Source organism: Coffea arabica, chromosome 10e, assembly GCF_036785885.1.
Source record: "Coffea arabica cultivar ET-39 chromosome 10e, Coffea Arabica ET-39 HiFi, whole genome shotgun sequence".
Taxonomy (NCBI): domain Eukaryota; kingdom Viridiplantae; phylum Streptophyta; class Magnoliopsida; order Gentianales; family Rubiaceae; genus Coffea; species Coffea arabica.
In genome coordinates, this window is record NC_092328.1 from 46,692,644 (window position 1) to 46,716,207 (window position 23,564).

A 23,564-nucleotide genomic window follows, 5' to 3' on the forward strand; every position below is an offset into this window, starting at 1 on the left:
AAATTAAATAAATTACTTAAAATAGTCCAACTGTTAGATCTCAAGTTCTTGGTCAGGTGCATTGGGTGTACCGCCAAAGGAGGGGAATAGCCTTCGATCTTTATCTGTTAGCACATCCGAAGCCCACCACGTCGTGGAGATATCTAACCCGAACACCAAAAAAAAGAAAAAGAAGAATTAATTTTTTATATATTGACACATAATTTGAATTTAAATTTGCAACTCAAATTTTATATATATGTCATATATCTAATCGTGATAGTGTATACACAATCAGTGTATATAAGATTTACTAAAAATAAAAACCTTCCTCTTTTTTTTCTTCCAGTATTACCCCATTCTAACTTATTTTGCTGTATTTCTCTGATTTCTGAGTGAAGAATCGGGCTTTGGCAAACTTGAATTCAACTCAAAAATAAATGGGACCTTCACAGATTGGGGCTCATATCGAGCTCGACTCAATCCCATAATTAACTACACAATTAAATATAATATATCATTTAATATGCAATTATATATATATATATATATATATATATATATATATATATATATGAACGGGCTGAACTTTAATCGAGTGTTTAAGTCTAGTGCAATCCAAATTCGACTCACATCTAATTCTTACATTTCATTTAGACCCAATTTTTGCTCAGTCCTATTAAACATCAGACTCATCGAATTTTATTTACAGGCTGAACGAGCCGGATTTGGGCTAGCCCGACTCCATTGAAAGCTCCATTTTTCTTCCAATTTTACCCCGTTCTAACTTATTTTGCTATATTTTTCTAATTTCTTATTAAAGAATTGTTATTATCCCTATCCTTCATTAATCATCCTTTTCCATGTAGACCCCTAATTTATATCTTCAACATTTAGTAATATATACAGGAGTCCAAAACGTTCATAATCTTGTCCAAATAGAAATACACGGATCGTCAAATTAAGGCACTCGTTAATTACGCAAATTTAAATTAGAAATTAAATTCCATCATCACGCTTAAAAAGGTAAGTAATGGGTAATGGCTGCATTCCAATGATAGACTGGTCTAGACTGGCTGGGAGAAATCCGTGGGCTTGGACAGCTAACCAAATCACCAGTTTGGATTTCCAATTTTAAGCAATTTACGGATAATCATTAACTTGGCCTTCATTAGGGATAAACACTGGACCCTGTGACGTATGAACGGATGATGTAAGTGTTATGTATTTAATAGATTTCACCTGTCAGCACCTAATTTGTGATGTAAATACACATAATCAAGATTATTATACCCCCTTCATTTAAATATATTTACAAATTAAATGCACTTTTCCTTAAAACCAACACTTGAAACCCCTCTTAGTAAGTGTCCTATGGCCTATGGATACCCATTAGCCAACCGATATTTAATTTCGAAGTTTAGTAATTTTTGTTTACTTTTGAAGATTGTAGTTCTCAAATATGAATGATGATACAATTTTATAATTGGTTACCCATATTGAATCCTACTTGGATTATATTATATGTTTAAAAATTATCTCTAATTTTAAAATAACATTTAAAAATAATTAATCTTATCTTAATGATATCTATCTTGAATCAAATTATTACATAGAACTATGGTAAAATCTTTTTCAAATCACAATTATTGAAATCTTACATATCTCATAAATCACTTTTTTTCACAGCCATATCGTTGATTAGTATTTCAAATTATTCATCATCTCTTCCCTTATTATTATTATCTTATAGAATACAAAATTTAAAATTTCATCTCTATCAACTAAAATTTTTCATCATTCCCTTTGAATATACTTAACAACAGGCCTTTTTCAGTTGAAATTTTACCTCAATGAGAAGATATCAGTTGCTAAAATTTGTGTATTATAATTTTAGAATTTGTACATGTATATGTCATTGGTGATTTGGTATTTTGTAACTATTATAGTTTTGATTAAATGACTATCATGATTTACTTTAGCACCTATTTCACCAATTTATTTGTTATGATTCCACATATCTTGTAAAAATTTTAGATTTTTACATTGTCTTAACGAATCCAATTTTTTTTCCTTATTTTAATACAAATGTGGGGGAGCAAAAAGAAAGAAACTTGAAGGAGGTTTAATTAGATCAAAAGTTTTCTATGCATTTTATGACTTTGTTATGATTATCATTAATTTTTGCATTTAAATTATTTACATTTGTATAAATTCATAATAAATAAAAAAGATTTTTTATTTTTTCCGAAAAGAAGATTACTTTGGCAAAAAATGCTCCACGTTAGACAGACCCAATATTTATTAAACCTCTAACGGATATCCATCAATATCGGTGACATGTAATGAACAGCCGAAAAAAAAAATACATGACATAAATAGATGGAGTATACAGCTATTAAATTGTCTCGTCGCATTTGAAAAATATATAATGACAGTTAGCTATCATTAATTTGTACTTTAGACCAAAAAATTAAAAAAGATTGTGCAATTAATTAGAAAGTGTTATGAAATAATTATAAGATGTGGATGTCCGTTTATATTCTCAAGAAGGAAGATACATGTATTCTCCCTAGATTCATTGGTACATTGGATGAAGGGAAAAATCCACTTTTCATCCTCAAACTTTGTGACGAAGACACATTTGATCCCCAAACTTTTCGTCGGAACACATTGAGTACATGAATTAATGATTTTTTGCCACATTTAGTCAAAAAACGGGAATTACTCAACTTGGACGGTGAAGACCACGTGGCCGTTAACAAATGTCCAAATATCAATTTATAACCAACACAAGTCAAACACAAGTCCACACTTTACTCTTTCTCTAACCCACTGCTTTTCTTCTCCAAGTTTCCCCCTTTCCCACCGAGTGAATGAAGTGAAAAGCTGCTTGAGATTAGCAGAGTTAATGGAGTGATTCAACAAAGATTTTCCAATCCAGTATATTTAATATAAATTAAATGATTCAGAGTAAAATGCTCATAAATAGCTATTACTTTGTTTGTGTAATAGAGGAAGCCCATAAAGACCTGATATGTTATGGACAATTTCTTTTTTTTTTTTTTTTTACTTTCACATATTTAATTTATATTAAATACAAAACCTACTAGTTTTCCTTTCGTAAAAATATTAGTATATCACTTTTTAAATTTTACTTACAAACATTTATGTATTTAACATAAATTATATGATTCAGAGTAAAATGCCTATAAATAGCTAGTACTTTATTCATATAATAGAAGAAACCCGTAAAGAGCTAGTAAAAAGTGGGTAATTTCTTTTTTTACTTTCACGTATTTAATTTATGTTAAATACAAAACCTACTAGTTTCCCTTTCGTAATAATATTAGTGTAACACTTTTTGAATTTCACTTATAAACATTTATGTATTTAATATAAATTAAATGATTCAAAGTAAAATGCTCATAAATAGCTAGTACTTTATTCATATAATAGAAGAAACTCGTAAAGAACTGGTATGTTATGGACAATTTTTTTTACTTTCAAATACTTCATTTATATTAAATACAAAACATGCTAGTTTTCCTTTCGTAAAAATATTTGTGTAACGGCTTTTGAATTTTATTTGCAAATATTTATGTATTTAACATAAATTAAATCATTCAGAATAAAATGCCCATAAAAACCTGGTACTTGGTTCGTGTAATAGAGAAAAGCCATAAAGAGTTGGTACTTTATGGGATATTTCTTTTTTAAAAAATATTTAATTTATGTTAAATAGATAACCTACTAGTTTTTTTTTCGTAAGAAATTACAGTAACACTTTTTGAATTTTACTTAAAAATATTTATATATTTATTATAAATTGAATGTTTGAGAGTAAAATGTCCACAAAAAGCTAGTATTTTGAATAGGTAATGCCCATTAAGTAAGAACTTAAAATAATACCAAAATGGACAACTTGTTCAAGGAATTGTGTAATGTCCACAAAAAGCTGACTTGTGTTGGTTATAAATTGATATTTGGACATTTGTTAACGGCCACGTGGTCTTCACCGTCCAAATTGAGTAAATTCCTGTTTTTTGACTAAATGTGGCAAAAAATCGTTAATTCATGTACTCAATGTGTTCCGATGAAAAGTTTGGGGACCAAATGTGTCTTTGTCACAAAGTTTGAGGATGAAAAGTGGATTTTTCCCATTGGATGAACCCATTTATGGATGTATTTGAAGTACTAAATTCATGTATTAGTATTTAATAGGGTTCATGTACCTTTGATTTTGGATCACCTATATATAGGGGTGAATCCTACTTCATTTGTGACCTGGAAGTACTTTGATCAGTGAATAGAATAATACTATAGTTCTTCTCTCTCTCCCCGCTTCTCACTCTACTATTCCAATCCCTACGTACGTTAGTAATTTATTTTATTAGTTTCACAACAGAAAGATTTCAGTCTCAATATAAGGCACATACTGTACAGAAAAACAGCATGTGCTAATAGAAGCTATGGCGTTAGTAATCTTCATTACCTTTCTAATTTCTTTCTTGTCTTTTGATGGGTTCGAGTGCAAAAATTTGGGAGGAAGTGCTGAATTAATAAATCACAACAATGAAGCAATCTCAGTTGCGAAGGTATTTTTACAATTCGTCTTGTATATCACACACATAAGTCGTTCTGGTATATGCTTGAAATAGAGTTGTATCTATTTCAAGGCTTCCCTGGTAAAGTTTGGAGCCTTTTCTTGGATCAAAAAAAGAAATAAAATTCTACATCAAACAAATAGAATTATTTGTCTAGTGGTTATTACCTATATTTAGAGGAATATTATTTTTTGTTTATCGATGTTATGCTATGTTCTGTTGTAAGTAAGTATCATTACAAAAAAAAAAAAAAAACTGTGGTTCTTTTTTTTTTTTAACCTCAGTCTTCTATGAGATTGACTTGTTTTTTCTGGTAGTTCAAATATATTTCGGAACTCCACTTTCTTCATCTTTGACAAAGCAACAAATTGAACATGGTATTTAATGGGATTGAGTTTCAAAATTTGACATGCACTTTTAAAACGACATGATTTTGTGAAATTTAACGAAGTCCAAATTCTGATCAATATCAATTTCAGCCTTTAGCAAGGAATCTTTAGTCCCCAATACTTGTGATCTATCTATTTAACTTATAGTACATGTAAAAGAAGTGTTTGTCTAAACTTGTTTGAGAATTTTGATGATTTGCAGACTGTCTATGGTGACATTTATGATTGCATCGATATATATAAACAGCCCGCTTTCAACCATCCAGCGTTGTCCAATCACAAAATACAGGTAACAGTGGAAGTCTTGATATTTTATTTGCAATTTAGATTAGATTGTTAGACCAAAACATAAAGAAAATCCTTTTTTTTTTCTGGTTTCTCGAACACACAGTCTCTTTTTAGCCCCTCGCAGATAGTTCGACTTGTACCGTAACCTGGTCTTTGCCAGCAGATTCCATAATCGACCCCTGTGTACTAACTATTTGTGTATCCTTAGAGCAATGCTCTACACGGAATTAGGGGATTAGTTTAGCGGAAAGACTGGAATATCCCTAAATAGAAAAAAAAAACACACACACACACACTAGTGTCTCTTTTTCAAAATGTAATATGAATGCCATATCCAATTTTGGTCTAGCTTTTTCCCATAGTTATTTAGTATTCATTTTTATATGAAGTTATTGCTTCCTTCTTGTCTAAATAGATGAGCTTTTGGAAAGAGTGGGAGGAAAAGAGGAAACTCATGTCCCGGAATCATACTACCACGAAATTTAACCCAAAAGATTTGTGGTTGGAAGGACGGGGTTGTCCAAAAGGAACTGTGCCTATTCGCCAAATGACAAAAGAACAACAAAAGAGAGCTCTACGTGCGGATCAAGCTCTGAAATACCCGTCACTAGCTACTGGACCCATCCTCGATGTAAGCCACGTTTTTTGTTCGTAAAAGATTGTCTTCAATTTTTGATTAATATGTTTCTACACATTCAAGAATTCTCCAAGTTTTCAAGGTGAGAAATTATTTTGCCATAAATCAAACTTTTAATTTTATAATTAAAATTTTTTTTCCCTAGTTGGGAAGAGATGAGGGCTTAAGAAGTAGGAAGAGGACAAAGGGATTTGAACAAGTACCCCTAAAATAAATCCTTAACGTTAAGCACAAGATTGAGATCCCTTTGGCAAGTTATAGTAATTGTCACAAAAATAATTGGATGTTCCCTTTTTAGTCCTAATATAGTCTTGATTTGAGGAGTTTAAAAACTTGTTTCCTCATTAAACTCGAATTCTAGTACTAACATCAATCTTTCAGTTTGCAGGGATCACTGTGAATGCAGATCCTGGCAAGAAATATGGCGCAGCCCAGGCCGTAATAAACATTTATAATCCGAAGGTAGTAGGACCTGGACATTACAGTTCAGCAACAATTGCTATTGAAAGTGGAGAGAATCAGATACAAATGGGATGGATTGTAAGTAAAATTTGGAACTAAGTATATATTTGCTGTTTTGAATATTGGTTTTTAAAGCTATTGATTTGTTTCCATCGAAATCATTTTCATTAGGTACATCCACAGTTGTATGGTGATTATCGCACCAGATTGTATTCCTCTTGGACAGTAAGATTCTATTAGTATTTGTTTACTTCATGTTACAATTTCCTTATCAAATATCATCAGTTACTTAATTAGCATATTATCTATCGCTCACATGCTAATTCATTAACAGGCAGACAACTCCAGATCAACGGGTTGCTTTAACAACAATTGCCCTGGATTTGTAGTACTCAGTCGTGATATGCCTCTAGATTATGCATTTCCAAGTATTTCTCAACCCGAAGAACAACAATACGACTCATTGATAGGGCTGGCTTTGGTAAGCTTCCATGCCGCTCTTTCCCTCTTTGGATAATTCAGTTTACTTGATAAATTTTCTGTATGAAGTCATCAATATGTACCTTGGTATCGTGGTTTATCTTCATTTTTCTGTTCTAGATGATAACTGGACTTAGCTGATATAATTTGGGTCTCAAATTGAAAAATGCATTTGGCAATAACTGAAAATTTACATAGTTGAAGTGATAAGTAAAAGGGTAAAAAACAAAAACAAAAAAAAACCACCTGTAATTAAACCAATATACTAGAAACTTCGCCGTGGTTTCAAAACATACAGTCCGACATCTCATAGTTTAAACTAAACTGAACAAGGGTATAAGAAAGCAAGGACTGGAGCCACCCTTTCATTTTATCCATTTATCCTTTATTCAGTTAATCATTTCTCTTAAAACGATGCATCATGTGTATGTACCCTCCTCATATGTATTTAATTTGGAAGGGCCTGTAAAATTTTTTTTATTACAATTGATCGAATTCAATTTGATACTATGCAGGTGAATGGCACGGGAGAGTGGCTTCTTGTGTTTGAATTCAATACGGTAATTGGATATTGGCCAAACTCTATATTGCCTAATTTGGCAAGTGGTGCAGAAACAATTCGATGGGGAGGACAAGTTTTTACTCCACCATCAGATGATACTAGTTCACAAATGGGAAGTGGTCTATTCAGAAATGGTCAAAGGAGGATAACATGTTACATGCGTCAAGTTACCTATGATGAAACTATATCTCCTGATAAGTCCTCTCTTCAAACTCATGATTCCCGATGTTATTACGAGGGATACAACTTCTATGATAAAGATTCGTATTGGGCCTATAGTTTCTTGTTCGGAGGTAAGGGTGGAAAGGATGGTGTAACTTGCATCTACTAATTAAGATGCTAAGTTAAGATTTATTTTCAAGCAATAAAATGTATGTAATAATCATTATAATAAAGCTGATCTACAATGCAGATGCTACATTCATTCAGCCATTGAATTAGATTATATATCCTAGCTTGCTATTTACTCCATTGTAGCAGCATGTACTAGATGCTGGAAAAGGTCAGACGTGGAGAAAATGATGCACGTCTCATTTATTACAATGGTACAAAAAAGTGATAAGACATAAAAAATGAGGGTTTTTCCTATGCTTGGATGGTACTAAAGACCTTACTTTATACGCATATAGGTTTGACACCTAAATAAGAAAAGGCTTTGGCTTCTAACCGATCCTATAATCAATGCATTCTATGAAGAAATATTTGAATATAAATTTCATCGATGTCGTCGATCTCATAGTCAATCCCATCGATTGAATCACTTTTTTCTTTTTTTCTTTTTTTAAATACGAGGCATCTAAGTCATGAAGTAAAAGACATCTATTCATTGATGAGGAAAAAAAAATCTAACTCTTAGACTATTCTTTTATAGAGATTCTCTATTCTTTATTGGTGTGACGCATTAAACACTAGAAAAAAGGATAAAATACAAGGAACCCCCTTGTGGTTTCGCGAAAAGACACCTTACCCCTCTATTGTTTAAAAATCTCCACATAAACACCCTAAATTTCATAACTAAAGTGGAAATTGAACTGTAACGGGGTGTGCGACCTAGTGGCGATGGGTACGCGAGGTTCCTTTGGAAAGACCTCGAGTTTCATTCCTAAACTACCCTTCAGTTGCTATATTGAAGTGACATATTAGGGCAGAAGACATTTGAAACCATCAAGGAGCGAAAGGAAAAAGGGAGAAGAATTAAGAGCAAAAATATAGGAGAATTGACAGATCTTAGAGAGAATCAAAAGTTGCCATGTCCACTTCTGCAAATTTTGGAGGAGGTTTGATGGATCTTAGGTATGAATGGTGTCGGTGCTTCTGTAAGGAAAGAGCAAAAATCAATATTGTGGAATCGAACAAACCCACAAAAGGTAGGTTGTACTACGTTTGTGAAAATGAGTCCTATTCCTTTTGGGTATGGTGCAATCCTATAAGAAAGGAAGGAATGGGCAATAAATCTACTAGTTAAAGTCCAGAAACAAGAGTAGACGAAAGTTGTGAGTTCTCTCTAAGAGTGAACAGTAATGAAGGTATGCTGGTTGTGAACAATGATGAGATTTTGTTGGAACTGCACGTAGAGTTGAGCACGGTTGAAGGTATGGTGGTGATGTTGAAAGTGATAATTTTTTTTTTTAAGCACGGTGATGTTGAAAGTGATAATGATTTTGTCATTTATTATTTGTTATTTATCTCTAGTTATTGCTACTTATAGAAAATAGTAATTTGGTTAGTGGCAGCATATGATGTACCAAATAATGTAATGATTTTGGTTTATAAAAAAAAATTCCAATTTTGTCATGGTTTGTATTCCTTAATTAATGAAAGAAAGATAATAGCTATACAACTTGTTTACTCATGATTAGTAATTTTGATAGTCATAATATAATAGTCATAATCCAATATATGACATTACAAAAAAGAGCAATAATGCCAATAATGTCACTACAAATAACTAGCAAGGATCCCAATAATGTTAAAGGATTAAAAAGTTGCATCACTTACAAAACATATTAATCCATTATATATGGTATGACCAAAAGATAGCCTATATGCCATTACAACCTATTTACATCAACACAAATTCTAAAAACAACATTCATAAATTCATAATCTTAATTCTTCTTAGATCTTTTGGGCCAGGAATTGAGGTTGTTGTCACTAACTGCAATAGTGCTATTTTGCTGAGATACTTGATGTACTAGTGCTTCTATGATTCGGGCTGAAGTGAATGCTGTTGTTGCCCTTTGCTGGTTATTGCTCGATCGAGCCTGTAACCAAATAGAAAATTTACTACTGGAGTAATTATACAATATTTACTTTTTAGAATCAAGAGTACACAGTGCTGAAAAATTCATGTACTTAAATGTACCTTATACAACTTGGACTTGGGATGAGGAGGTTCTTTGCAAGTTCTCCTATTATGGCCAACTTTTAAACACCTCTTACAGTATACTGTCAAGCCCTTTGTAGAAGCTTTTTGTGGATCTCTCGGTTCATCAGGAACTCTTCTCCTAAGTTTTTTAGGTCTTCCAAGTTGCTTCTTCACAAATGATGGATTCAACAGTTGCATTCCATTATCAATCAAGTGTTCTTTGGATGGAACAGCTCCAATGCTATAAGTATATGCTCTCAAGTATGCCTCTTTACTATAGCACTCATCAACATAGTTCTCAATTTTCATCTACATGCTTTGAATGGCAGAAATAGCATGCATACATGGGATCCCAGTCAATTAGAATGCACCACATGAACAGGTTCTACATTGCAAATTCACAACAAAGGTCCTGTTGAAACTGTTAATCTCAAATAAGTCAATACCATCAAATACAACAATATAATGCATGTTCTTCTCTACACTCTTGGTTAGTTTCTTAACAATGTTTGGACATAATTTGCCTCCATATTTCTCCATGCCTTGTGTCTTCAATGTCAACCATTGCATTAACTTTCTTTTAAAAAATTTAAGAAGAGTCACAATTGGCTCATCACTTGCTTTTAAAATGTAGTTGTTGAAACTCTTATTCAACTTGTTAATTGAAATATCAGTTTTAGCAGTTATTTCATAGTATGCTCTAGACCACGGGTGATATGGTAGCTTTTTTAACCAAGCAGCAGTAGTAAGGTTCTCTCTATTCTGTGGCTGAGCTATCTCCAAAGCATTCAATGCTCTCTTGAAGTCATCAACATTAGTTGCTGATGCAGTAGCCCAAAACAATTCTCTTAATTCACTGTCTTTGAACTTTGCCTTAAAATTTTCAAACAAATGTTTTAAGGCAAAATCTATGTTCTGCACCAGGAAACAGCTCCTCTGTAGCATATACTAAGCCTTTTTGCCTGTTAGAAATGAAAGTATAAGGCACTACATTGAACCTTCCAATATGAGTAATCAGTTCCTTCAAAAATCAAATCCAGCTGTCATAGTTTTCTGCTTCAACAATGGCAATGACTATGGGAAACATATTGTCATTCCCATTCCTTTCAAGTGCTGCTAACAGTTGACCTCCAAAGGGACCCTTCAAAAAGCAACCATCTAGGCCAATGATTGGTTTACAACCTGCAAGAAATCCTTTTTGAAAAGCACCCAAGTCATAGAACAATCTTTGAAATCTTGGCCTTTGCTCAATAGACCTCTTGTCTATTTGTATAGCTATATGACTGTCTGAATTTGACTGTCTAATCGTGGTAGCATAATCTCATAGCCGTTCATATTGTTTTATATCACAGCCTTTGATTGCCTCCCTGGCCTTCCTCTTAGTCCTATATGCATTTTTGTTGTTTATATTAACCATGAATCTTCTCTTGGCATCAATAATAATGCCATCCAAGCTGTAATTAGGGTCATCTCGAACCTTCTCTTGAAACTTTCTACTCAGAAAAGTTGAGGCTACATGCTTAGTGTATTCCCTGCCGAAATGGTGCTCTCCCTTTAGTGTTTTGATCTGAAAAGTGTCAGTCCCATTAACTCTGCTCACATGAATTCTCAAAGAACATTCCTTTGCACATTTGGTAGTTATCCTCCAACTGTCATTGTTGACATATAAAACTTCATATCCCCCTCTAATGTTCCATTCCACAAGTGCTTCTCTATATTTTGTAAAATGAGTGAACTTCTTCCCAACCTTTAATTCAAACTTTGGCTTGTTAAACTCCACTGCAGCATTGAAATATGAGTAATCAGTTTATTTTCATCACCAAAATATAGGAAGTCTTCATCTGCAGTCAGAGGTTCATTCCATTGTTTAATGTCAGGGCCAATAGGTTGGTCTTCTCCATTTTTATGTGTTGTGGACTCCTCATCTTCTGGTTCCTAATGTTCTTGCTGTTGCTGTGACGGCCCCACCTTCCCCTAAGGCGAACCAAAGGATTTGGCAGACCGCCTGCCCAACTCTCGCCGGGACTCACTCACTCACTACAAACAAAACAAGATAAAATCTCGTGGAAAAGTAAAACAAAACCAATTCCCAAACTTTAAACGCATACTTACATTCATTTCTTTCCCGAAATAAAATACAACCCAAATATAACAAAAGTTTTAAGTTTCAATACTTCCAACCCTAATCTACTAGAGCTAGTACAAATTAAAAATTTCAAAAGGACTAGACGATACTATTCTATACAGGTTTCTCGTCCTTGCTCGCATCCCTTGTAAGGAAAACAAACTAATGGAATGAGTTAAAAGCCCAGTGAGGTATCGTACGTATAATTAAAGCAATTACACAAGACATTAATCAGATAAGAACAAGTCATTTAGAAAACATTCACAATATAAAGCAATGATAACACATTCATTAAAAGGATACATGCTCACATGGAGCCCTTCGTTCTTTCATTCACCTTTCGTTTCCTTATTCCTCCAATCATTTTAAAATGCCTTTTGTAAGTGAAAATCCCTCCATTTATATTGTCACTCATTCATTCATTTCTTTCTTCCCCCTTCTGGACATTGGCCAGACTCCACCCGACAACGTGGTAATACTCGAGTATACCAAACTTTCACCCAGGGTCATCAAATCGCCCGACCGAATCTACTTCTGGCTCGAGTCGACTGGCAACGAAGGGCAAGGGCCCAGTTCAATCACAAAGCTTACATTCATGCACAACTAGTGTATAATCAAATAATCATTGAAAATTTCACATTTATTTAGGTCGAATGCGATAAAGTACACACTCGCCTAGCAAAACTCGTTTCAGCAATCATTGAAAGCATTTAACATTTAATCAAACATCCACAACAAGTCACAAAGTCAATGGAAACATAACGTACAAAGAACACTCACCTATTTAAGCAAAATAACGTCCAAGGTATCCTTCCGGATAACACCCTCAAATCACATTTCAAATCTCACTTTTACTTATTCAAACTTCAAGAAAATAAACGGACAGCATTTCCCCTTAATTTCTTCACTTTCTATCCTACAATCAAATACCAAATCTCATCCCAAATCAACCACAATTCTACATACAAATCATAAACACACCTTTCGGCATAACAACCATAACTGAAGTTACACTTATCGGATTGAAACGAATTTTATGGCGTTTCAAAGCCAAGACATAAACCTACATTTCTTATGAAGATCTCCAAAGCCAAATCATGCATTTTCATGGTCAAAAATGGAAATCCCCACGAAAACAGAAATCTGTCCGCGAAACAGGGCTCATGGGTAGTCAAGGGTATTTCGGTCATTTCATATGCTACAGTTCTACGATTGGGTTGAAATTTTACAGGTAGTTAGCTAACTCAATTATCAACAACTTTCATGTTTTGGGCAAAGGCTGATTCGGCCTCTTTCAAGGACGAAAATGCAGTGCAAAAATCAGGGCAAATTACTAACCCTAAGCTGGAATTTCCGCACAAGTCTGAAATTTTCCGCAAACAACTACAACTAACACACAAATGCTTCATTTCTCACCATATCAAGCCATCATTCATGGCCAACCAATAACTATCATAAAAAAATAGAAAAATTCCCAAAAAAAACAGAAATTTATCTAACTCTACCTCAAACCATAAAATCTTCCATACAATAACATATTTAACCACCACAAACCACTAATTTGACATTAGCATGAACAAAGAGGAAGCTTGTAAGCAAAGTACCTTAACACCTCAAGAAAGATGATAACTTAGGATTTTTCCTTCACAAATCCCTCCACTAGAAGCTTTAATCCTCCTTATCTAGCAACTTTGATGGTGTATTTTGCAACTTACTTGGTTAGAACTCAAGATTGAAGCAAATTGAAGTTGGCAAATGAAGTTTTCTCCCTTGGTTTTTCTCTTCAAGAAGCTCGGCCAAGAAGGTAAAGAATGAAGCAAAAATTGGTCAAAATTAAGGTTTTAGTAAAGGTAAAGAAAGTTAGGCAAGTCCAACTTCCAATCGTGTCGCGACACATGGCACTTTTAATGGTTCAAGCTTATCTTCTTTCTTCCAATGGTTAATCTATCTAGCTAACCTCTACTTATCTCCTAGCACCTTGTAAAATAATATCTCCGAATAAAAAATTCAATTAATTGCCAAAAAGTTTATCGTACTAAGCGCACTAACGGGTCCCACGTCTAGAATGCACTTCAAATTAACGTACACTAACCCATACCAGGAAAAATGATTTTAAAACTGTACTTACTTATAAAATGCATAGAAAATTTAATATTTCCAAGGAAAGTATAAAATGTAGGCAAAGAAATAAAATAATGCTGAGCAAATGTGAAAATTTTTGGGTTCTCACAGTTGCTCATTCAAGTCATCAGTTTGCTAATTTGTTTGAGGTACAGTTGAACTAGCAGTTGCAAAGATGTTCTCATCTTCTACAAATTCTAGGCTCTTTCTCAACCAATCCGGATCAGATTCATCATTCCCATCACTGTGGTGCTATTTTCTATTGACTTGGTTTGATTCTCTGTCAGAATTACCTTACTGCTATTTTCTATTGACTATGTCTGCTTCTTTGTCAAAGTTACCTTACTTTCCATATTCTACTGCACATTGGTTCACTGAAGAAGCCTCTTGCTGGTTGTTGACCGCATCTATTCTAGTATTCTACTGGAATAGTTTTCTTACAGATTTCTTAACTATTCTCTTCACAGGTTACACCATACTTTGTCTCTTTCTCACCGGAGTTTTTTCACCCTATCTTCTATTTTTCTTAATTGCTTTGAAGAGATTTTGTTTGCCATTATTAGCTTCATTAGCTGTGCCATCTAAGTCATTTTCTTGTCCTCTTGAATCACCAACATATGGTTCAAAACCAATCAGATCTACAGGATTTTTTGAAGTTTCAACACGATTTCTAGTCAGATCTGAATTGATTTATGAAGATCCTTCATTATACAGAAAACAAGTGGATCATCATTCGTTACTCTTTCAAATAAGAGCTTGTCATCCGATGAGATAATTTGATAGGGGTCCGACCTGCCTCAATATAAATATGCATATAAGAAAGCTCTTCATAACAAGTAGTCAACAATTCTATGTTCATATCATCATTTATTGGGATAACACCTACATTCACTTCATGGTCTGGAATGGAATACCAAAACTTTGCACATGCCGCATGTTTTTCAATTTTGGAGTACAGGTTCAACAGTGAATATGGTGATAATTCATTAGGGTCACATCTGTGAAACACTCTCACTAAATCACTTGTATACTTAATCTTGGGATGATGTATAAATCATCCCCCATAGTACATGTGGATATCCACTGTCCTAAAAGGGTCTGACATGGTCTCCAACACAAATTATTTAATCAACACTTTCAGAATTCAAATATAGATTAATAAACTATATTAATTTGCATCACACCATTGAATTTAACAAAAATTAGTCAGACTTGACACATATTATTTAATCAACACTTTTAGATTATATAATGAAATCTAATTTAGTAATCAAATCCAAACCCGACACATATTTTTTCCTCCTCACATCAACCACATACTCTAAAAAAAGACTCACATACTCCAAAAAAGACCCATATATTCCAAAAAAACTAAAAAAAGTTAAGGACTTTACATTTTTGTCTAATAAACCACTTACATATGGACCACCTACTATAAAAATGGCACAAATCATATATTTAAACCCTAATATATAGCGAAAAAAGAATAAATAAATTGAAAAAAGAATACAAATCCTAAATATCAAATGGACTAAATATCGAACAACAAGGTCTGATTCTTACCTAAAAATGCCGAACAAGCTTCACGATTAGATGTAGTCACCAATCTGACCTTCCCTCTTCGCTACCAGATGCAGCCACGCCGTTTTCAACTCAGATTCATGATATTTCAGTAACAATGTAAAACGAAATCAACAATGTAAAACGTGATTTCGCATTTCAATTTTTTAAGATTTTTTTCTTCTTACAAAAGATGATCAAGAGAGAGTCAGTTCTTGATTCTCTCTTCCTCTATTCTAAATGAGGGTATTTTGGGTATTCGACATGCTGCTGGTAACTTAACCGATTCAGAAGATCATTTCCACTTTAGTTATGAAGTTTAGGGTATTTATGTGGAAATTTCTAAATAATGGGGGGTAAAGTGTCTTTTCGCGAAATCACAAGGGGGTTCTCTGTATTTTACCCAAAAAAAATACTCTAACTATCACGACTAATGAAGGAATGCATAGTTAAAAAATACTATGATGGCTTTGTTGCCTTATGTGTTTATACTAATTATTATTTTTTTTCTTGTTTGTGATTCAACAATCCCAAAGTTTCTTTTTGATGCAACCAAATGAGGAAAAAAAAATTTTTTCACACTCTTTACATAATGTCTCCGTTTGGATTAGTTATTTTTTGGGGTGTTTTTGAAAAATTTTGCTGTAGCAGAGTTTTTAGAGTATATTTTGGGATATTTTTAGAAAATATTTTGGGATATTTAAGAGTAGAAGAGTTTCTAGAATATATTTTGAGATATTTTTTTAAATTTTAAAAAAAATTAAACTAATTTTTAGATTACCTTTTAGAGTATTTTTTTAAAAATTTTATTGTATTTGAAAAACTAGTTTTGAAAAACACTCCCATAAGAGTCTTCCAAAACAAAACAAAAGAGAAGCAAATTTCATAAATTGCCTTTCAACTTTTTTACTAAGCCAGATTTGGTCTTTATCCTGAAAATGGTATAATGTAGTCCGTCAACAAAATTTTTTGAGTCAAATTGATCCCTATGTGGCGGAGTAGTCAAGAAATTTAAATCTCACAACCAACCAATGCTTAATTGAGTGGTAGATGCATTTGTTCATTTATGTTGACCATTGACCTGGCTAAAAAATCACCAAAAACACCAAAAAAATCCGCCAAAATCAGCAAAAGATTGAAGAGATGAATTACCAAAAAATCATGAGGAATAGATTTTTAGATGGGGAAAAACATTGATAGATGTTTGTTGGACTAAGCATCATTCAGAATTTTGAATGGGTGAAGCTAGAAAGGAATATTTCAGCCAAGCTTTACTACTGATATCACAACACTGTGGGACATATGATCTCTGCAGCTTATTAATATTGAGCTATTGGCTGGGGACATCAATGATTATTTAGGTTTATTAATGTATCGTTAATTCTTACAGTTATTGCAGGAAGTAAGAATTTTTTTAAAACTTTGTTAAATGTTCCTTTTTGTAGCTCATGGATTTTGCTGAGATATCTGCTAGTTTGCTCATACTGCTCCATATTATAGTGGATCCAATGCCCCGAAGATGGAAGTTTTTTGCCATGTTTCAATTCCTTTCTCTCTCTTTTTTTCCCCTTTTGGTACAAAGCTCTGACACAATTGAAGTACCAATCTTTCTTTTTTGTCATGCTTGGTTACTATTTACTATTTACTATAGACGACAAACAAATTCATTTAACTAAATTTATCTATACCTACCCATGAATAGATGGATATGAATATCTTAAATTTTTGTATATCAGTATAAATGGGTTACCCAATAATATCCATTTAATAAATAGGTATTATTGGGTAACTCATCAAATTCAATTAACCCATTTAGAATTGTTTTCCCTCAAATCTCCTCTCTTCCCCACACATATTTTTTTTTAGATTTTTCATTTTATCATGATATTAATTACTTTTATTTCATTATTATTATTATTTGTTGGTTTTATCATATCATTTTATTTTCTCTTAGTTTGTTAACTTGTTCATTCAACATTACCAATTTATGATAAGTTTTAGCCTCTTTTTCTACCTTTTCAAAATAAAATTTTAAATTTACACACGAAAAAACTCTAGAGGTTCAAAATTTTTGGATTAAATTTTTATGTTAACTTGTAGTTCAAATTTTTATATTTTAATTGTTCAATTATTAAATAGTATGTAATTTTGCAACATAGAGTACGAATGAGAAAAAATTGATAATTAGACTTATTGAATATTATAAGTAAATATTAAAAACTAATGATGGGTAGGGTGGTATAACATAACTTAGTTTGCAAAAATAAATTTAAATGAGTTTACAAAAAGTTAAAATAAATAGGTTATAAATGGATAATTGGATTATTCAATTCATTTTTTAACTTATCCAAAATGAAAAATTGGGTTGACTCACTTATACCCATTAGTCATTTTAACCAATCCAAATCCCACCAAATCACTCATTTTGACACCTCTACTATTTACATTTCCATCAGAAATTTTATGGTCCAACTCCATAAGTATCCTTTATTTGGGTGAAGATACATTACTAGATTCAGTTCTGATGGTGTTGAAAAATAAATTTTGCTAAGTTTTTGCAAAATGGTTGAAGAAGTTTTTCTGGCTGCATGTGCAAACATTCTCCTTTTATGCCTATTTCTTGTTTCACCTTGGCAAACTGGTATATCTTATTTACAATTTCTACTTGTACCTGGCTCTAATTAATTCGGTGAAATTTGTGTCCTTATCAGACTTGATTAATTTTTTTTATCCTTGGAATTTTACAACCTGTTCTGATTAAATATCTTTGTCATTTTGCTTGCAAAATTACCGTTCTCAATCATAGCTGGTGAAATATTTTCCCTTGAGCTCTTGAAGATGAGAACACAAGAACACTTGATAAAGGGTGTATACTTGTTGTAAATTGTTAGAATCCAAGTGCGGAACGCACGATTATTAAGATATTAAGTATATAACAATTTAATGATAAATAAGTCACAAGCATGAAAGATAAACGATATACAATATTTAAAATGGTTCAGCTCTATCATTAAGCCTACGTTCACGGAGAGAAACCGTTCTTTATTATAAGATGAAAACCCTATACAAGAATATAATTTGAACCAAAACCCAACCCTTGTATATCCTTTCTCATCTCCCAAGAACCCTCTCTCACACTTCATGTATAAGGCTACATGTCGCCCTTGTGTGCTCTTGTGTGTCCCTTGTGTGTTTCTTTGTAGTATATCAACCCATCTATTTATAGAAAACATTATTGGTCAAAAACCAAATAACAACAGGAAATCAGTGCTAATTTCTAACTTGTACAGAATAGGAAATAATTTCTAAATCCTAAACAAAATAGGAAATTTCTTAACTACTATTTCAAGTAACTAAAACCAATTAGAAAACTAGTTACTTTCATACAAATTAAGAAACCCATCTGAAAGAAATTAAACCAATTTCCTAATAGAAATTTCACCAAGCAAGATTCAAGGGATCACTTAAAACTAATGACGCTCAATACTTCTACATGGTCTTGCTACTTTTGTATTAGCGAATTGGAATTCCATTCTTTTCGAGGGAGTGAACCGACCACAACCAAGGGGGCTAAACATATGCAGTTTTTTGTTACTCTTGTATACGGTTTTGCATAGAGTTTTAGTATTATTTTTGGTCATTTTCCTTCATTTTCTGGATGTATTTCTAGTAATGAGCATATTAGAGTGTTGTTCTTGTGGCTAATATATATTAGTAAAAAGTACAAATGTAAAACTGAAGACAAGACAAACTATACACCATGTACATAAAGAATTTCATTGTATTAGTAAAAAGTTTGTGCAAATTTATTAAGCAAAAATTTTCATTTTTCTTAGGAAACATGCTAATAATAATGTTTCATTTTTTTTTAGGGAAAATCGTTCAAAATATCTCTTACATTTTGTAAAATAACTTTTTTCGTCTCTCACTTTTAAAAGTGTAATTTTAAATCCCTTATAAATTCACATTGATCAAATTTGGTCCCTGCCTAGGTTTCCGATTAGTTTCTGGTCGGAATCCACCACGTGCCTTGCACTTGATCATTTTTTAAGGGTAAAATTGTCAAATCAAATTTTTACACAATTCGATTCATAGTCCTTCACATTTCATAAAATGAAATTTTTTCGTCCCTCACATTTCACAAAATAAAATTTTTCATTTTTCACATTTTTCAAAATGAATTTTTTCATCTCTCATTGATCATGTGTGCGAATAATTTTTTTTAAACCCATGTATATATTTATTTGATTTCACCTGAACAGTACGAATAGCATATAATATATTTTTAATTGATTTCGCCAGGCAAAATCAAATAGATATATACATGCTATTCATATTGTTTAGGTGAAATGAAATAGATATATACATGGGTTTTAAAAAAAATTGTTAGTTTTTCACTCATATTCGTTTTCTTTTACTCAAAAATTGAAAATAAATAAGACATTTAATCCTAAATATTATCGAATATTTATATCAAATTAAATTTGGACAGAAAAATAAATTAAGGAAAAGTATGACAAAAAGAAGTAAGTGATTGGCACTTTCAAATTGAAGACAATCATAAGGTAAGTAATTCAACTGTTGGTCTTAAAAGTGACGAGTAGAAATTTCAAATTTAAACTACAATTTGTTAGCACGACTATAGAATTCGAGTTAGAACCCATTAATTAGATAGTCTTATTATATAGCTCAATAAATAAATTATTATCAAAAGAGAAAGTTACAAAATATTAATTAGGTTCACATGGTGAAATCATATAGATATCTACATGGGTTTAAACAAAATTATTAGTTTTAAATCCCTCTATATATCTATTGAATAGCATGTATATAATTACGATTAGTTTGTTTAGATGAAATAGAGATATATTACATGCTATTCGTACTATTCAAGTAAAATCAAATAGATATATACATAAATTTAAAAAAAAAGTTATTCGTACACATGATGAATGAGGAATGAAAAAATTCATTTTGAAAAATGTGAAGGATGAAAAAATTCATTTTGTGAAATGTGAGGGACGAAATAATTCATTTTGTAAAATGTTAGGGATGAAAAAATTCATTTTATGAAATATGAGGGACCATGAATCGGATCATGTAAAATTTGATTTGACAATTTTGCGTTTAAAAAATGATCACGTGCAAGGCACTTGGTGAATTATGACCTGAAACTAATCAAAAACTTAGGTAGAGACCAAAATTGATCAATGTGAATTTGTAAGGGACTTAAAATTGTACTTTTAAAAGTGATGGACGAAAAAAGTTATTTTGCAAAATGTGATGGACGTTTTGAACGATTTTTCCTTTTTTATATATATATTTTAAAAGGAGCTATCATTAGGAATTCCAAATATAGATGCTTGAAAAAAAAAAAGAAGATTTCAGATAAAAATAGTTCTAATTTTCAATTAATTTTTCTTCTGTCCAACATAAAATTTGAATTCTAGATGAATTCCTCAACCATTCTGTACATTTGTCAAAACGAATGAATTTCAATATCTTGAAATTGCAATTCCAATTTTATGGAACAAAACGCAACCTAAAAGTCATTTTGATATCTCGTTGCAAATGCCAATATAACCGAAGCCAAAACTTGGCTAAAACCATGAGCTAAAAATTTTTGTCTTCCACGTTATCACTTTAGTGCAGAAAAAAGGTCGTTAAATAGAGGGCCTCAGACGTTGAATAACCCTTCCTTACAAGGGAGAAAAAAAGGGAACCTCTTTAAGCAAATATTCCTTGACTAACATCTTATTCCTACTAGGGTTGTAAATGAACTCAACATTTAACGAATAGTTTGACCACGATTTGTTAAATGTTTAATTCGAGTTCGATTTTTAACCAGCTCAAATTTGAGTTCAACAAGAATTAGGATTCAATTAAAGTATCGAATCGAATTCGAGCTTATGCAGATTCAGCTCATTAAGACTCGAATATTTTTAAAATTTTTTTATTTAAAACATGTACTAATATTTTATGTAAAATTGTACACAAATTGTTTTATTTTATAGATAATTATATATATAAATATATTAATGATAATTTAATATTATAATTTAAAAGTTAAATGAATTTTCGAGCTCTCAAATCAAATATTAAATTGAATCGAACTTAAGCTTAAATTTTGAGGTCGTATAAGATTCGAGTTCTAATTCAAGTTTTTTCGACACCCCCGTGTCGAAAAAAAAAGAAAAAAATAGCACCGGGGGGAGGGGGGGCATTCTGAATTTTGTCCAAAACTTCGTCATTTTATCCAGATTATAGCAAAAAGGGCAATTTTCTCTTTCTATTTATTCCGTGTTTTATGAAGCCCTGGTGCTCCTTATGCTTGTGAAAGTAATGACTTTGCTAGTTTGTGTGTGTGTGTGTGTCTCTCTCTCTCTCTATGTTTTTTTTTTCTTTCTAAAATATGACCCAATTTTGTGCATCAACAAGAAAATTTTCAGATGAAACGGCGCCGTATGCGTGCTCAGAAGCAATTTAGAATTCCAAGCTCAGGGGGGTCCACATGAGTTATAGTTTGCGCCACGTCAGCCACATTTGCTATTTCCCGCCCCTGTTATTTGCAGCTGTTACTCAACAACGTATCAGACGGGATTTCCATCTTCAGCAATGGAGAAGAATTTGCAGCAGTATCCCATTAAAGGAGAAGAACCCAAAATCACCATTCTTCCCTTTCCTGTAACACAAGAGAGAAGATTCCAACCTCCCTCTTGTTTGTTTGTGGAGGACAACAAAAAAAAAAAAAAAAAAAACTAACGGCTAAGAGCTCTACTCCTTCCTTCAAGTTTCAGCGGGCCAGTCTTTCTTCCTATTTCAGCTAAGAAGTTAAAACAAACAGATGCCTTCGAGGACCCTCACTAGCCTTTTTTTTTTTTTTTCCTTTTACTTCTTTTCTTTTCTGGAACAAAGCAATCTGAAATACTTGCTTTGGGCTTTGAAAATGCTTCATGATGGAAAACAACAAAATCACCATTTAGCAGCCCTGGATGATTGATTAAAGTAAACTATCAAGCTGTTATAAACAGTACTCGGAAAACAACCACCACCTGACCCAGCGCAAGAAGCATTTAGCTCAGACCAAACAAAACCGCAATTATGCTTGGTTCCCTCCACCCCTAGGACGGTACGACCAGAGCCTCTATCCACCACAACCAAAGCCATAACCACCACCACCGTAACTCCTCCTTCTCAGCATGGAGCAGCAAGAAATAGAAGAATTTGCCGGGACAACTTCTTCTTCGAGTAGCAGCCCGGCTGAGATTGAGCTGAGCCTGAGAGAGGTCGAGGCACCAGGACCGTCGTCATTAGCTCCATCAGAGACTCAGACTCTGGAAAACAAGGTACGAGAATATTATATGACTGACAACATTCTGTTATGTTACGTTAATCTTACTTAGTTTGCGGACTCAGTCTAATTTTAATTTTTATGTTTTGCGGGTGAGCATTGCAAGAGGGAAATCACTTCAGAGATGAAGAAAAAATTTTCTGAAATTTTGCTCAAACGGAAGGTGGGTAATGGGGAGACAGAAGGAAAGAAAAAGTCCTAATTTGGATTAAAAGAAGAATAATTTTTTTTTAAAAAAAATCTATATACATATCATTTGCAATCGGCTGTGACCCAAAGCCCAAAACAACCAGGGATTCATTATTGATTGAGTCTCGTATGACCAAAAATGTATATTTAGCTAATCTAATTTGATCATTAAGCATGTTATGGTAAAGTATGCTTTATATATATATATATATATATATGTATATGTATTGGCGTTTTGTTAGACTACAATATACATTTGCTAAAACATGCGTATTGCCTAATTCGCGACCAGTATCCTGCGACCGAAATCAGATGCATGGCATGACTTTCTTTTCACATTAGGCTGCATTTGGTTCCGTAGAATTGGATTCACAATTCTATAGAATTGTAATTTTATGAATTTTAAATACAAAATGTTAGAATTCCTTTGTTTGGCAAGTGTACCT

General features: G+C 32.6%; 2 protein-coding genes across 2 annotated transcripts; one reads left to right on the forward strand and one right to left on the reverse strand.

Moving 5' to 3' along the window:
* Positions 1 to 4,451: 4,451 nt before the first annotated feature.
* Positions 4,452 to 7,790, forward strand: LOC113711579 (protein neprosin-like). Its single transcript, XM_072067199.1, has 7 exons — positions 4,452 to 4,577; positions 5,178 to 5,264; positions 5,679 to 5,894; positions 6,282 to 6,440; positions 6,534 to 6,587; positions 6,697 to 6,843; positions 7,358 to 7,790. The coding sequence occupies exons 1-7, from the start codon at positions 4,452 to 4,454 to the stop codon at positions 7,733 to 7,735; spliced, it is 1,167 nt and encodes a 388-aa protein (XP_071923300.1). The 3' UTR covers positions 7,736 to 7,790.
* Positions 7,791 to 9,512: 1,722 nt separating this feature from the next.
* Positions 9,513 to 10,717, reverse strand: LOC113711580 (uncharacterized). The gene is made up of 3 exons (XM_027234739.1): positions 10,175 to 10,717; positions 9,770 to 10,081; positions 9,513 to 9,668 (listed from the first exon to the last, which is right to left on the reverse strand). Exons 1-3 carry the CDS (start codon positions 10,715 to 10,717, stop codon positions 9,513 to 9,515), a joined length of 1,011 nt encoding a protein of 336 aa, XP_027090540.1.
* Positions 10,718 to 23,564: the final 12,847 nt, after the last annotated feature.

Excerpts from the sequence above, each read along its gene's own strand:
- LOC113711580 (XM_027234739.1), bottom strand. The coding sequence starts at position 10,717 with ATGCTACAGAGGAGCTGTTTCCTGGTGCAGAACATAGATTTTGCCTTA. Across the intron at positions 10,082-10,174 it reads GTTTCAACAGGACCTTTGTT|ATGAAAATTGAGAACTATGT; the intron begins GTGAATTTGCAA and ends CAAAGCATGTAG. Across the intron at positions 9,669-9,769 it reads CCAAGTCCAAGTTGTATAAG|GCTCGATCGAGCAATAACCA; the intron begins GTACATTTAAGT and ends ATTTGGTTACAG.
- LOC113711579 (XM_072067199.1), top strand. The coding sequence starts at position 4,452 with ATGGCGTTAGTAATCTTCATTACCTTTCTAATTTCTTTCTTGTCTTTT. Across the intron at positions 4,578-5,177 it reads AAGCAATCTCAGTTGCGAAG|ACTGTCTATGGTGACATTTA; the intron begins GTATTTTTACAA and ends GATGATTTGCAG. Across the intron at positions 6,844-7,357 it reads CATTGATAGGGCTGGCTTTG|GTGAATGGCACGGGAGAGTG; the intron begins GTAAGCTTCCAT and ends GATACTATGCAG.